General features: G+C 34.3%; 1 protein-coding gene across 3 annotated transcripts in view; it reads left to right on the top strand.

Moving 5' to 3' along the window:
- LOC106882202 (dipeptidyl peptidase 9) overlaps positions 1 to 15,119 on the top strand; it is a 98,405-nt gene that overhangs the window by 72,765 nt on the left and 10,521 nt on the right. For all 3 annotated transcript variants that reach the window (XM_052974482.2, XM_052974481.2, XM_089365894.1), the window contains exons 10-17: positions 496 to 566; positions 1,619 to 1,689; positions 2,597 to 2,678; positions 3,783 to 3,906; positions 7,112 to 7,292; positions 8,272 to 8,383; positions 8,952 to 9,054; positions 11,381 to 11,430. In XM_052974482.2, coding sequence (XP_052830442.1) covers positions 496 to 566; positions 1,619 to 1,689; positions 2,597 to 2,678; positions 3,783 to 3,906; positions 7,112 to 7,292; positions 8,272 to 8,383; positions 8,952 to 9,054; positions 11,381 to 11,430 — 794 coding nt within the window. The remainder of the gene's footprint in view (positions 1 to 495; positions 567 to 1,618; positions 1,690 to 2,596; positions 2,679 to 3,782; positions 3,907 to 7,111; positions 7,293 to 8,271; positions 8,384 to 8,951; positions 9,055 to 11,380; positions 11,431 to 15,119) is intronic.

The raw sequence follows: 15,119 nt of genomic DNA, 5'->3' as shown, positions 1-15,119 counted from the left end.
CTGTGAGTTTAAATCTTACCTATGTCTAATTTACTTTTCATCTGTATGGGCTCAATAAAGTAGATATTGCAGGGCTCAATGTTATCTACTGTACCCTAAAAGGTGGTACTCTATGTCTGAGACTAGTAAAAGAATGTATTAATTGCTTTTTCTCAAATGTTTAAATCTTAATACTAACTTCTAAATTTAAGGTGGTGAACTGGCAGAATCATTAGCATGCTGGGCAAAATGCTTAGCAACATTGTGTCTATATCTTTATGTTCTGAGTTCAAATTCTGCTGAGGTTGACTTTGCCTTTCATTCTTTCAGGTTTGATAAAATAAGTACCAGTTGAATACTGGGGTCAATGTAATTGACTTTACCCCTCACCTGAAAATTGCTGGCCTTGCGCCAGAATATGAAACCCATATTACCATATAAATTTGTTTGCAGTTAAAATTATATTTCATAAAAAGAATTATTTCCACTTATAAACCTTTATAAATTTTATTTTAGAATATTTCAAACCTAACATAATTTTTGAGGTGACATTAACTTCTGGAGAATGGGAAGTTTTACCGAAAGAGGTTAGTATTTTTCATTACATTTTCTACAAAGTCTTAATTCTATAAGGAGATTTTTCAGTCTTAGCCATATTGAATTACGTAATGATTACAACCTTCTCTAGTCAACGTATGTTATTTCAGTGCATATTTTCTGTGGTCTAGTTTGGCTGTGGCTACTAATATTATTTCATCTAGCGTTATTTAAGCTTTTGACACCCCTACAAAATAGCTGACCTAGTGCTTAAATCAAATCTTTATTATTATTATTATTATAGATGTCGCACAGTATACAATATCTTGAGGTTGGTGATTTAAGATATTGTGTCTACTGAGAGTTTGTACTGTTTGTCAAGTCACAACAAAGACCTCAGACAGATAGTACTTTACACAATATGCATGCAGTTCCAAGTAATGCCGACTTTTGCAATGCATCTAGATTGTAGGGTATTTCTAAGGTTTTCAGATGTTTCTTTTAGATTGGGTAGTATATTATTTAAGGCAGCAAGCTGGCAGAAACATTGGCATTCCAGAGAAAATGCTTAGTGGCATTTTATTTGTCTTTTCATTCTGAGTTCAAATTTCATGGAGGTCAACTTTCCCCTTTCATCCTTTTGCAGTTGACAAAATAAGCACTAGTTAAGCACTGGGGTCACTGTAATTGACTAACCCCATGTCCCAAATTCCTGGCCTTGTGCCCATAGTGGAAAATATTATGATATAATAACAATGTAATATAGTTTTATAATATTATATTTTGATTTTCAGTTGAAGTCATTTAAGTTCACAATTTTTTAAAGATTTTGGGAAAGGTAAAACTATCTCTGTTTTTAATTTCTTTGCTGTTAAGTTTCAGGATTCTAGTTTTTTTTTAACCACTAAACTTTCTTGTGTTCATATTTCTCCAAATTGATATAATTATAGGTTTAAGATACTGTAGCTAGTCTAACATATATTCATAATGGGCTATCTTCTAGTACTAATAGCTGAAAATTATATTATTTGAAATAACACTATTAATTTAATGAAAATTTTTCTCAAAGAAATTAACATTTTTTTCCCATTCTCTTCTATAGTTTTTTGTTGATGAAGAAAAAGCGCGCGTTTATTTTACTGGCCTCAAGGATACAGTATTGGAACCTCATTTGTAAGTAATTTAAACAAAAATTACTTTTAAAATTGTCATACAATTGATAGAGAAACTAATAAGATTTACATTGTCAATTGTCATCTTCAGAGCAGAATAAAATAATTTGTACACAGAATAATTAGTACCATTGGATTGAATTTGTATAAGCTGGGTCAGAAATATCTGCATAGGTGTAGGCATGGCTGTGTAGTAAGAAGTTTGCTTCCCAACCACATGATTCTGGATTCAGTCCCAAGTAGAAGACACTTGGGCAAATGTCTTCTTCTATAACCTTGGGTCAACCAAAGCCTTGTGACGGAAACTGAAAGAAGCCCGTCTTGTATGTTTGTGTCCTTGTGTCTGTGTTTGTTCCTCACTTCTGCTTGACATCCAGTGTTGGTGTGTTTACATCCCCGAAATTTAGCAGTTTGGCAAAAGAGACTGATAAAATAAGAACCAATAGCTTGGGATGACCAAAGCTTTGCGAGTGGATTTGGTAGATGGAAACTGAAAGAAGCCTATCATATATATATATATATATATATATATATATATATATATATATTTCTTTGTATTTGTCTGCCATCATTGCTTGACTACTGGTGTTGGGGTAATGTCCCTGTAACTTAGCTGTTTGGCAATAGTGACTGATAAAATAAGTGCCAAACTTAGAAGATAAATCCTGAGGTCGATTTGTTTGACTAAAACACTTCAAGGTGGTGCCCCAGCATGGCTGCAATTATTTGACTGAAACACGTACTAAATAAAATGTAAAGATAATGTAAAAGATTGTTAATTACCCACTGCTCTAGTTTCACTACCATAACTCTCTTTAAAGTCAACATACTCATTGTCTGAAGAAATATTAAGTAGATATAAATATGAACTTTTCTGTTTTGCTAAATTTCTAATTTGTTTTTCTTAGGTATGTTGTATCTTATTTGTATCCTGCTGAACCAATCAGGCTAACTGAGTTAGGTTTTTCTCATTATGTGTCTTTCAATAATGTAAGTATAAATAAAATTCATCTTAAATAATGTTCACTTCATATTTCTGTTATAATTCAAGAAAAATCACATAGAGTAGCAATATGTCAGGGTAGTGTAAGCTTAGAAGGGGAGTATGTTACGTAAACTATAAAATTTAATCAGTATACAGTGCTTTAGCATTCTGCTAAGTCTATCAAATGTAATGCTTATCTATTCTCATTGTTTTGAATTAATCATGCATTATCTTGTAGCTTCAAAATTTTGATGATGTGATTGTTTATCGTTAGAAATACAGTGTAAGTGTGAGAGGCCAGATCTGGCCAGTTTTAATATAAAACAGGGCCAGTTATAGTTGGTTTAAATGCTAAAGAGATAAAGCACTGAACATTTTGTAATTCAAATAATTTTAAACAAGGTACTCTGAATTCAAAGTAAAATGCTTATATTTTTTATTCTAAATAGCAAAATCATTTTCAAAAAGTTTTTATACACATATTAAGTTTAGTGGGGAATTGGCTGAGTTATTAGAGTATCAGATAGACTGCTTTGTGATATTTGTTCTTATACTTAGTGCTCTGAGTTCTAATCTTGCCAAAGTCAACTTTGTTTTTTATCCTTTTGGGAGTTTTTAAAGCAATACTAATCCAAGCTGGTGAATTGACAGGACAGTAAAAATGTCAGACTGGATACTTTGTAGTATTTGTTCCAATTCTTTCCATTTTGAGTTCAATTCCTGCCATTGCCTACTTGTGTGGTAGACGGAATTTGTCACCTGTTTTAACACCACCACTTGACTCTTTGGGTGCCTTTAGCTGAGTCTGTCCATTACAAGCATTTAAGCCAGGTCTCCTGTTTGATTATATTTCCTCCTTCTCTCTAGTCTTGGAGGATCATGGGCACTGCTTTCTTTCCTCTCAAAACTGAAAATTAAAAAGTAGGGAAATGTTTGGAATTAAATTTTGTTTTCTGAAATAATAGAGCTAAGTTTCTTTATCTGATTACTAATTTCAATGATCTTTTCTCTTTTCCACATTTCAAGAAATTGAACAGTTTTGTTGTTGAACATAAGGCTGCAGCAAGCTAATCACTGGTCCACTTATATACATATTTTATTTGTTATAGGATTGTTCAATGTTTGTAACCGTGTACAGTAGTTTGGAATGCCCCCCACGATGCTGTGTTCGCAGACTAACGGAATTCAATGAACAACTTTCTTCTGAACCTTTAGGACACCTCATCAAACCCAGTATGTATTTAATAGATGCAAGTATTGGTTTGTTTCTGTTCCACGTCTCCCTTATTTCTACTGTTCTGATATGGATTATCACCCTAAAAGAATGAATTAGCTCTCCTTATTGTTGGGTTGTAGTGTCGCTTTGAGCAGATTTATCACTTGGAATGCTTGAAACGTGCCAATGGTATGGAGTTAACTCTTCACATATGACAGTCTGTAGTCTTCAAACACAATGTACTTGTGTATATGCTGTTTTTTGATCAACTCATTATAGTAATAAAATCTCTGCCGCCAAGATAAAGAGTAATACAATTCTATATTTCTGAGACGAGGAATTTATATTATGTACTTGATTTGCATTAATCAGACTGGTGTCCTCATCTTGATTGTTGCTTTCACCACATTTCAGCTGTTGTATGCTCTAGCCTTCTCAGGTGTCTTCTGTTGAACTCGGTTCTTGATTCAGAATTTTGAACCTAACCTTTTATTTGATCCACAGGGGTACATTGTTTTCTCATTGTACCACACCCCCATGGATCAAACCCCCATGGATCAAATAAAGACTTAGTTTTGAAATTCTGATGCAACAACCAAGTTTGACACAAGACATTTGAAGAAGGCTGGAGCATACAATAGCCAAAACAGTGAAAGCAACAATCAAGATGTAGCAGTCCAACTAATATAGATAGCGTACATAAAAAGTAATTGTTTGAGTACAACTTAGTCAAGATTATAATGAATTCATATTGTTGTTTGTGTTCTTAAGTTTTGTATAATTATTTGTTTTAACCTTTCAATTTTTGTTTGGACTGGTGCTATATTTTGTCACGAGAGTCCTTTTATCAAGTTTAGATTCCACATATATTTTCTCTTGTTTTTTTTTTTTAGTTAAACGTTATGCAACTCAGAGGCCTATTTAATGTAAACACGTTGATAAAGTTTTCTCTGTGTGCAATATTTTCAAAGTTTAAAACTCCTGTAAAAAATGGTGCTGGGTGCCGTGTCTTCACTTTTATTGCCTCGGCGCAATATTTTGTTGACGAACAGAGAATATCGTCAGTTGGTAAAGTTTCCCAGTTTGGCACGGTAGAGAGAGCAAGGGATGAGAATAATGATGTTTTAATCAACATCTCTTGTCAGTGAAAGAACTGCTTAGCAATACTTACGGTGATGCTGAGCCCAAAGGTGTGAAGAATGTCTTGAGGAGGAAAAGAGGTAAAGTAGGAAGAGTAAAGGAGAGTTAGTAACCAGCTGGAAATGGTGTTGATAGGAGGTCAACAGCCAAGGTGACAAAATGAAAGGTGGCGGAAAGGACAGTAATGAGATACATTGGCTAGATCAGGGGTTTTCAAACTGTGGTCCGTGGACCACAGGGGGTCCGCAAGGACAAGACAGGGGGTCCGTGGACAGCAAATACTTTTTATGGACAATTTGATTTTATATATGTTTTTTAATCGAAATCTTTTAATTGACAATAAACCTATTTGTTATATACTGTTAAATAAATGAATGTAAAAATATGTTATTTTAAGCAAATATTTATGCATAAATTTCATATGCGTTTATAAGGGGGTCCCTAAGGTAAAGCCTGAAATATAAAGGGGTCTGCAAGTCAAAAAGTTTGAAAACCCCTGAGCTAGATGATCTCAGTCAGGGAGGTGCTAAAAGGTTGTAGTAGTGTAAGACTATAAATACCTATTAATGTACACACACATATTCAGACAAGCAGAGAAGCAATGGTGGTGAGGTAATTAGAGAAAGCCATGTAATGCATAGTTATATGAGGTGTGATTGTGTGTCTATGTGCATATATATCTATATGAACACTTGTATGTGTGAAAAATGTACAAGTGGAGGTATTAAGATCAGAAAAGGAATAATTATTTATAAATATGCCTGATGGAGAGCTGTGCTAATTGTAAATGGAAGTCATTTCTTTTGTTGTTAATGACTTTGAGAGGATCCATGTTGAATGGTAATTTCTGAACATTGAGAGGGGTTGAAGGAGGGGTTTGAAGAATTCAAATTTTAGGGTCATGGTATTGTTCTGAGAGTTTTTGTAAATAACAGATTTATTCACTAAACTAGTCTCCCAAATGGTGTTCCATTATGGCTACATATATACAATGAATTACAGAGTTTATTTGCAGTGCAACACATGAGGTACAGCCAAAGTTTTGGATGATATTTTACTCAGATTTTCAGTCAGTTATCTTTGTGGTGTTTGAAATGATGAGACAGATGTGACATCAGTAAACGATGTGTTTGAAGCAGCCTGGCTGGGTGGAGCTAGGGGTTAACCCGTTAGCATTTAAACTGACCATACCTGGCCCAAATATCCTACCAGTTTTCTGTTCAAACTGAACTGTTCATTCCTCTCACACCTCCCCTACAATATCATTCTAAAACTATGCAATCACACCATTGAAATCTCAAAGCTACAAGACAATGTACGACAAATTCAAAACAGTATAAATAAATAAGGATTACATTTGACAAAGTAATCTGAATACTAAAGAGTTAAGGAGCTAACTAAAAGAAATTTTTTATCTCTTCAGAAAGAGAGAAAAGGTGGTTACAGGGTCAAGAAGGAAAAGCTTGTTGAAGAATCTGCAGTTCATTTGAATTGTAAGTGGGTGGAAAATTAGAGATAAGGAAATTTAGTGTTTAGGTGTACACATGTCTGGTAGGAGTGCAGAGGTTTTGCTGATAAATTCTGCTTTGAGAGCATGTATGCATGCATATCAAATTTCCCATTGATAATTGCAACAGTAGCATATGTTGACTGATTTTGGAAAATAGTTATATTTATACATGAAACGTTGGAGTAAGTAAAAGTTTTATAGATTGATACTCTATTTAACAATGAATATTCGTTCTGTATTAAATACTTGTCAGATTGTTGCTATACATGCAGCACTGCTATGTTCCATTTAGGTTGGTTGGCTTGATGGATTTACACAAGTATATGGTACATTGCATTTATTACTGGATATATCAAACCATAATTAAAATTGAAGTTTCTTAAATGACTTTTAGGGAATTTTAGAATTTGTTGGGTTCTAATATTATCAGAGCTGTTATGAGAAAAGGTAGAAGTGTGATGGTGGTGGTGGTGGTGATGATGGTGATGAATTTCTTGAAGTATTTTTTAGTATGTATAACGTTCCATTATCACAATTAATTCATTCCGTTGTTCTTTTATTTCAATTTTCAGTGGATGAATCTGAATACCAACCTCCAATTCTGTTTGATTTCATGACTGAAGATGGCTGTCAGCTGTATGGGATGTGTTACAAACCTTACAATATGGAACCTGGAGTAAAATATCCAACAGTATTGTTTGTATATGGTGGTCCACAGGTGCAACTGGTGAATAACTCCTTTAAAGGTCTCAAGTAAGTCAATCTCTATCAGATAGTTGGTAATGGTTGTGTGACTTTTACATCAGATTTTCTTTGCTCAAAATTGTAACAACATTATCATACTGTCATCATCATTAGCTTTTATACATCCTATTAAGAAGGACTGCAACTTTTGTATGCAATTAGTTTGGAAAACTTTTGTTTCTTTATAAAAGCTGGTCTGTTTACCAAGTGTTAAAATCTCTGTGATGATGACTTGTATATTTAATTCTTAATACTTCCTGGTAGGCTCAAATGTGAATATTGCTAATCGCTAATAGAGTTTGTCACAGGAGAACAGTTTCGCCTTTATGATGAATATGCGTTCATAACACACTCCATTTATTTGTACAAGGGATTCTGGGACACTGGTGTTTTGACATATTGTCTTTCATCAACCAGAAGTACCTCTTGAATTGATGAATCTAACAAGAGCCAATGGTCTTGTTTATAATTTTAGCAAATAAACTGTTCACTGATTCATGCTGATATCTGCCAACCAATAATAATTGATCATACAGTGAAAAGCGAAATTCAGAACAATGAACTGCATATTTATTCTTGATGTGTTCCAGCAGATTCAAATGAGAATATATTAATTGCTGTTGTGTTTATCACAGGAGGATGGCAAATTTGAAACTTAGATTATGTGCTTTTGTGGGTCTTTTCTGTTGCTGGCACAGATTTTGAAATTTTAAAATTAAGTGAAAATTTTCAAATTTAGTATATTGATGTAATTTTTTAGGCTAAATCCAATTTTGTTATTCATTTGTTCCAGAAAAATTTTTGAAAAATGTTATTGGGATTTAAAGTTGGATAATTTTACCCAACTAGAAATATATATGTATAAACTAAGCAAGTTAATTTACTTATTTTTGTATCAATTTACCAGAAGCCTTATCTTTGTTGACCAATAGTTTTCCATTTGAATGTACATTTTATTTTCATTGAATGAATTTTTGTTATATTTTAGGTTTCTCCGTTTACATACATTAGCCACTCAGGGATATTCAGTTGTTCTTATAGATGGACGAGGATCCTGTCATCGAGGCCTCAAGTTTGAAAGTCATATAAATGGCTGTTTGGTCAGTAGTTTCTTATATTTTACTTAATGTTTTAAGGAATATATTAAATAACTCATGGCTGAACATCTTTTATAATCATAGAAAAAAAGTGGGGAAAAATATTCATTTCAGTAGAGATGTAAAGTAACAATCTTATATTTTAACATTAAAAATCGGAAGGATCTGATTTTGTTGTACATGAAACCATAGAAAAAATTTTTAGCTGGATGCAAGTGAGTACTGCTACACTTAAGTGATTGTTAGTGGGGGAGAGTAATCTGTTGGATCAACATTACTGTATTACTAATTATTTAGATATTGATAGAATTAATGATAAATTTGAAATGACAAAAGTCTGAATCCAAGCCATGGCTGTTTCAAACTCTATACTGCAAAGCATAATACCCATTTTGCTATTACCTTGATCATCTTTACCATCTCAGCCATATTAAATATATATATCAAGGTAAAATTTCTAATCCGATGTATGTTAATTGATAAGTAATAAATGACATTGACAGTAAATTGCCTGGCACCTATCTTCACTGTTGCTGTTTATCATATTAACTTGGTTTGTATTTATTTTCAGGGTAATGTTGAATTAGAGGACCAAGTAGCAGGATTGCATTGGCTTTCATCACACGTGGACTTCATTGACTTGAACAGAGTAGCCATTCATGGTTGGTCTTATGGTAAGTTGGCAGGAGATCGTTACAGATGCTAATTTGCTCCATGGTGTATTTTAACTTAAACAGGTTGAAGAGAATTTATTATATACTTGCTCTGTTCTTTTTTTAAAACATTTAACCTTCTGAAATGCACAAAGATTATTTTTTCCCTCTCATCTCTCAAAGAAGGCGCAAGCACTTTCACATTACAATATAGATCTTTTTACAACAAAATCTTATATGGAACCCCAAGGGCAAAATGAAGCCCAGTTGAGAACCACTGAAATACATGACTGAACTGTAAAAAAATTAGAATATACAATATCTTTTTCTTTTATGTAATATCAAACCAGTGCTGCTGTTATATTGTTTTAATCCAAGTGAAAAAAAAAAAATTACATGTTGACATTCATGGGCTCAGATACTATTACCTTGTAAAAATTCATTTGATTTGGTTGAACTGCTTGAGAATGCATAGGGAACTGACCGAGAGACAGAATTTTATGTATATAGATAGATGATGTTACACCTATCGTGGAGATAGGTACATTTCTTTATTAATTATCTGTACAGTCTTCTGAAGTTCTCTCCCTTAATTGTATATTCTAATTTTTTTTTACAGTTCAATCATGTATTTCAGTGGTTCTCAACTGGGTTCATATTGCCATTGGGGGGGGGGGGGAGTCCATATAAGATTTTGTTGTTAAAGTTCATGTGCAATAAATTGGTCATACTTCTACAATACACAAAATATTTTTACAATTTTTTTAATACACAATTCCTAATAATATTTAATTATGAAAATGCAAAAAGATTTTTAAACATCTGGGGGTCCATCCAAGTAAAATAGGAATCAGGGGGACACATAGGTAAAAGAATGATTGAGAACCGCTGATGTATATCATCGCACACTCACATATACACACACATCTTGCCCACTTCTGATATGGCTGCTACAAGTACCTACAAACACATAGGAATTGATTGGATAGTGGAAAAAGTCAGAACTAATTCAGACTCCAGCACTACACCACATACACTTAACAGCAGCAAATCAGAATGTGTATTAGGGTTCTTGATAAGACAGAGATGTATGGCATTTCTTTCATTTAGCTTTTCTCTTTAGAATTTATATATTTCAAACTTAAATTAGTTTGCTTTAATTTTCTATTCAATACGTTGATAACATTTAAAGGCTAATTTCTATGTTAAACTTATTTGTTGTTTTTCATGCAATCAGTACATCTCAATGATTTGAGAGCTTTCAAGTATTTTCTGTTTCAAAATTGCTCAAGGCTTTCACATTATTGAGATATTCTGATTACATAAAAAAAGTAAATAAGTTAAACATATTTAATGCATGAAATATCATTAAAAAAATCTAAATTATTAAATATGTGCAGAGAAGACAGGGAAACATTATCGGTGATTAATTTTAATTTTCCATTTTTTTAGGTTATGGGAGATAAATCTGGTCACATTTCTATCTTAATCCAACCTTGTCAGTAAAGCCTAACAGCCGTCATGATTACTGTCAAAGTAGTAATGAAAAATCTTACGTATTGTTTTTCATAAGGATGATGTTTCTGAATGACTTAATTTCTAAACCTTTTAATTTTTTATGCCAACAAAAATATATAAACCTTGTACATTTGCTTAATGTTTCTTTCACCACCAGTTGGCAAGCATGTTAAACATTATGCTTCACTGTGAGATCATAAGACTAAAACATGTCAGGAGTTATCTCACCATAGCAGCTGGAAAAATGAAAATCATTTTAGTCTTTGACTTGTTTTGTTCTATTTTCATACATGTATTTCTAGTTAGCTTTTTACTGCTTCTTCATACATTATATATATATATATATATATATGTGTGGAGGTGCAATGGCCCAGTGGTTAGGGCAGACTTGCGGTCATAGGATTGCAGTTTCGATTCCCAGACCGGGCATTGCGAGTGTTTATTGAGTGAATGCACCTAAAGCTCTATGAAGCTCCGGCAGGTGGGTTGGTGGTGTGATCCCTGCTGTACTCGTTCACCACGACTTTCTCTCACTCTTTTTTCCTCTTTCTGTTGTACCTGTATTTCAAAGGGCCAGCCTTGCCACACTCCGTGTCATGCTGAATCTCCCTGAGAACTACATTAAGGGTACACGTGTCTGTGGAGTGCTCAGCCACTTGCATGTTCATTTCACGAACAGGCTGTTCCGTTGATCAGATCATGTGGAACCCTCGTCATCGTAACTGACAGAGTGCCATAGTATATATATATATATATATTCGAGACACTGGTTATAATGTGCTGTCACCAATTTATGGTTTTTCTGATTTTCTATTTCATTCTTCTATAGGTGGCTATTTATCACTGATGGGACTTGCACAGAAGTCAAATATTTTCAAGGTAATGTTGTTTTTCCTTTGTCTTCAATAAGCACTGTTTGTTAGAAAGGGAATAATGTAATGTCTATGCCTTGCACAAGTGTTTAGATATATTTGAATTGGCTATTACCATAAATGGCAGTTAGAGCGAAGAGTTGGCTTGAAAAGGGCATAACTTCTTTTTCTGCTTAGTACATGGTGTCTTTTGATTTGCACAAAACTTATTTTTATGAATTTATAAGTAAAAACTACTACACTAGTGAAAAACAGTTTCCCAATACAACTTGCCAACCCCATATATATAACGTATATATGCATATACTCATTTACTATTTGTTTATATATATATATATATATATATATATGACTATCCTCAAAAGGGCCACACCATCAATGGAGAGTACTATGTCAACTTGTTGAAGCAGTTACAAAAGGTTATCAAGACCAAACACCCAAGAAAACTGACGAAAGGGTCTTGTTTCTTCAGGTCAATGCTCCAGTACACAAGTTCTTGGTTTCAATGGTGCTGTGCATGACTCTGATTTTGAACTGGTTGATCACCCTCCTTATTCTCTTGATTTGGCCCCATCTGACTATCATTTCCCCAACATGAAAAAACACTCGGCTGCGACCCAACATCACGATGATGATGTCATATCTGCTGTTGATGACTTTTTTGACCAGCATGATGGAAACTTCTTCGCCAATGGGATCCAAACACTGCAACACCAATGGAATAAGTGTGTGTGTGGACTGTAAGCGGGAACTATGTTGAAAAACAAAGCACATTTGATTGCATTCAATGAAATATCTTGGTTGGCCTATGAACATTTTAGCCAACCTTCATGCATGGTTGCTGTATGTCTTGTTTTATGCTTGAGATTTGGTGTTTGTGTTTAGTAACAATAAGTGTTAGTATAATGAACATACAGCACTTATGTCTTAATTCCCAGGTAAAGTTTAAATCTTCAACACTGTCGGCACCACTTGGTTGAGTGGTACTTTCCAGGTATTGAAACCATAATGATATCTGATAGGTATCTGATGGGATGTATACATTTGATATACTTGTTTATTTGTACAAGTTGCTGGCTGTTAACCTTATGTTACTTGTTTTATCATTGTTTCATAAGTTGCACTTCAATAAGATTCTAGTTCTTGTAGGTGTTAAATCTGTTTAGGGAGTTCATAAGGTTTTGTTTGTCAGTATGTACAAGGGATGCTCACAAGGAAGAAGACAGAAAGAAAAGTACAGGGGTGGTAATATTACAATAAATAAATGTCAAAAAAAAAAAAAAAAAAAAAAAAACCATAGGCTGTTACTGGTTTACAGTGTCTGGTGGCCTATTTTTAAAATTCTGCCAAGATTTATTTCTTAGAATACAGACATAAAGAAAAAAAATTCTTGTCCTGGAATTTACATAGTCATTGGAAGCTCTCAAGTTCTTTAAGACTGATAGTTTTTCAAGAGAACATACTGAACATCTTTTTGACCCATTAAATTAGGGTTTGGTTTTGGAAAAGATTTTCCATTTGATGTCCCTTCATCTTTAAGTTTCCAGATTAAAGCTGAAGTGAATGTCTCTTATTATGGTGCCTAAAAGTCAAAAGATGGTTGTTAGATTTGGATTTAACTTTTCCTTCCACTGCTCTGATATAATGCTTGATTTCTGTTTGGGCTTGTTGTCATAGTTTGCTGATACTAGTACTTCATAAACAACAGTGGATATATATATATATATATATATATATATATGTCTGAAATTTTGTGTTGGTTATTCTTTTAATAACATTTAGGACAAATGGTGCGAAGTGGTTAAAATTAGGAATCAATGCAGGTTATATAACTTATTTAACTCTTTAGCATTCAGATTACTCTGTCAAATGTAATGTTTATTTATTCACTTGGTTTTGAATTAGTCATGCAATATCTTGTAGCTTTGGGATTTTGATGATGTGATTGTTTAGTTTTAGAATAACATTGTAGGGTTGGTGTGAGAAACTGGATTTGGCTGATTTGAACATAAAACAGAGAGAATATTTCGACTGGATACGACTAGTTTGAATGCTAAAAGGTTAATGTTTATCTCTCCTTTATGGTGTTTGCCATCATGCAGCTAAAAATGTTGACTATTAGTATTTTTATTAAAATAATTATATTCATTTCTAGCTACAACTTATGTTTTCATTTCACTTGCTCACCTACGAAGCAATTCAAGAATTATTAACTATTCCTTTTTGATCCTAACATTCTGTTCTCCTGTTCCCTGAGGGAGAGACATGATATAGTATAGGGTCAAACCTTCTCAGGAATTTTATGTAAAAAAATAACTGAGAACTCTTGTTTTTGTTAGCATTCCTTAAAGTGTTGTTGCATTTATATAAACATTGTTGTAGTGTTTTGAGTATTCCTATTGTAGCTGCTCACTATCTTGGAAGGTTTGGTACATCTCTGTTAATGCTTGCTATTTATGTATTCCATAAATCATTCTCTCTCTCTGTTAATAATTTACAATAATATCAATGGCTACAGTGTGCTACAAGTAGTATCATTCATTATTGAGATGTGTGTGTATATATATATATATATAGGTGAAAAACTAGAGGTAGTCGATAGCTTCCGCTACCTGGGCGACCAAGTTAGTAGTGGGGGTGGGTGCGCTGAAAGTGTAGCTGCTAGAATAAGAATAGCCTGGGCAAAGTTTAGAGAGCTCTTACCCCTGCTGGCGACAAAGGGACTCTCACTCAGAGTAAAAGGCAGACTGTATGACGCATGCGTACGAACAACCATGCTACATGGCAGTGAAACATGGGCTGTAACTGCTGAGGACATACGTAAGCTCGCAAGGAATGAAGCCAGTATGCTCCGTTGGATGTGTAATGTCAATGTGAATACCCGTCAGAGTGTAAGTATCTTGAGAGAAAAGCTGAACATTAGAAGCATCAGTTGTGGCGTGCAAGAGAGACGATTGCGCTGGTATGGACATGTGGTGAGAATGGAGGAGGATAGCTGCGTGAAAAAGTGCCACACCCTAACAGTTGAGGGAACCCGTGGAAGAGGTAGGCCCAGGAAGACCTGGGCTGAGGTGGTGAGGCAAGACCTTCGTACATTGGGCCTCACCGAGGCGATGACTACGGACCGAGACCTTTGGAAATGGGCTGTGCGTGAGAAGACCCGGCAAGCCAAGTAAGATCGTTGCCAGTGCCCCTGGACTGGTTCTTGTGCGGGTGGCACATGAGATGCACCATTTTGAGCGTGGCCGTTGCCAGTACCGCCTGACTGGCTCCTGTAGGATTTTCGAGCGAGATCGTTGCCAGTGCCCCTGGACTGGCTTGTGCGGGTGGCACATAAAAGACACCATTTCGAGCGTGGCCGTTTTCGTGCGGGTGACACGTAAAAGCACCCACTACACTCTCTGAGTGGTTGGCGTTAGGAAGGGCATCCAGCTGTAGAAACTCTGCCAAATCAGACTGGAGCCTGGTGTTGCCATCCGGTTTCACCAGTCCTCAGTCAAATCGTCCAACCCATGCTAGCATGGAAAGCGGACGTTAAACGATGATGATGATGATGATGTATATGTATATATGTATATGTATATATGTATATGTATATATGTATATGTATATATATATATGTATATGTATATATATATATATGTATATATATATATATATATATATATGTATATATATATATATATATGTATATGT

The sequence above is a fragment of the Octopus bimaculoides genome, chromosome 18 (assembly GCF_046866305.1).
Source record: "Octopus bimaculoides isolate indiv1 chromosome 18, ASM4686630v1, whole genome shotgun sequence".
NCBI lineage: Eukaryota > Metazoa > Mollusca > Cephalopoda > Octopoda > Octopodidae > Octopus > Octopus bimaculoides.
The sequence above is the reverse complement of the archived record's forward strand: the minus strand, read 5'-3'. Positions and strand labels throughout refer to the sequence as shown.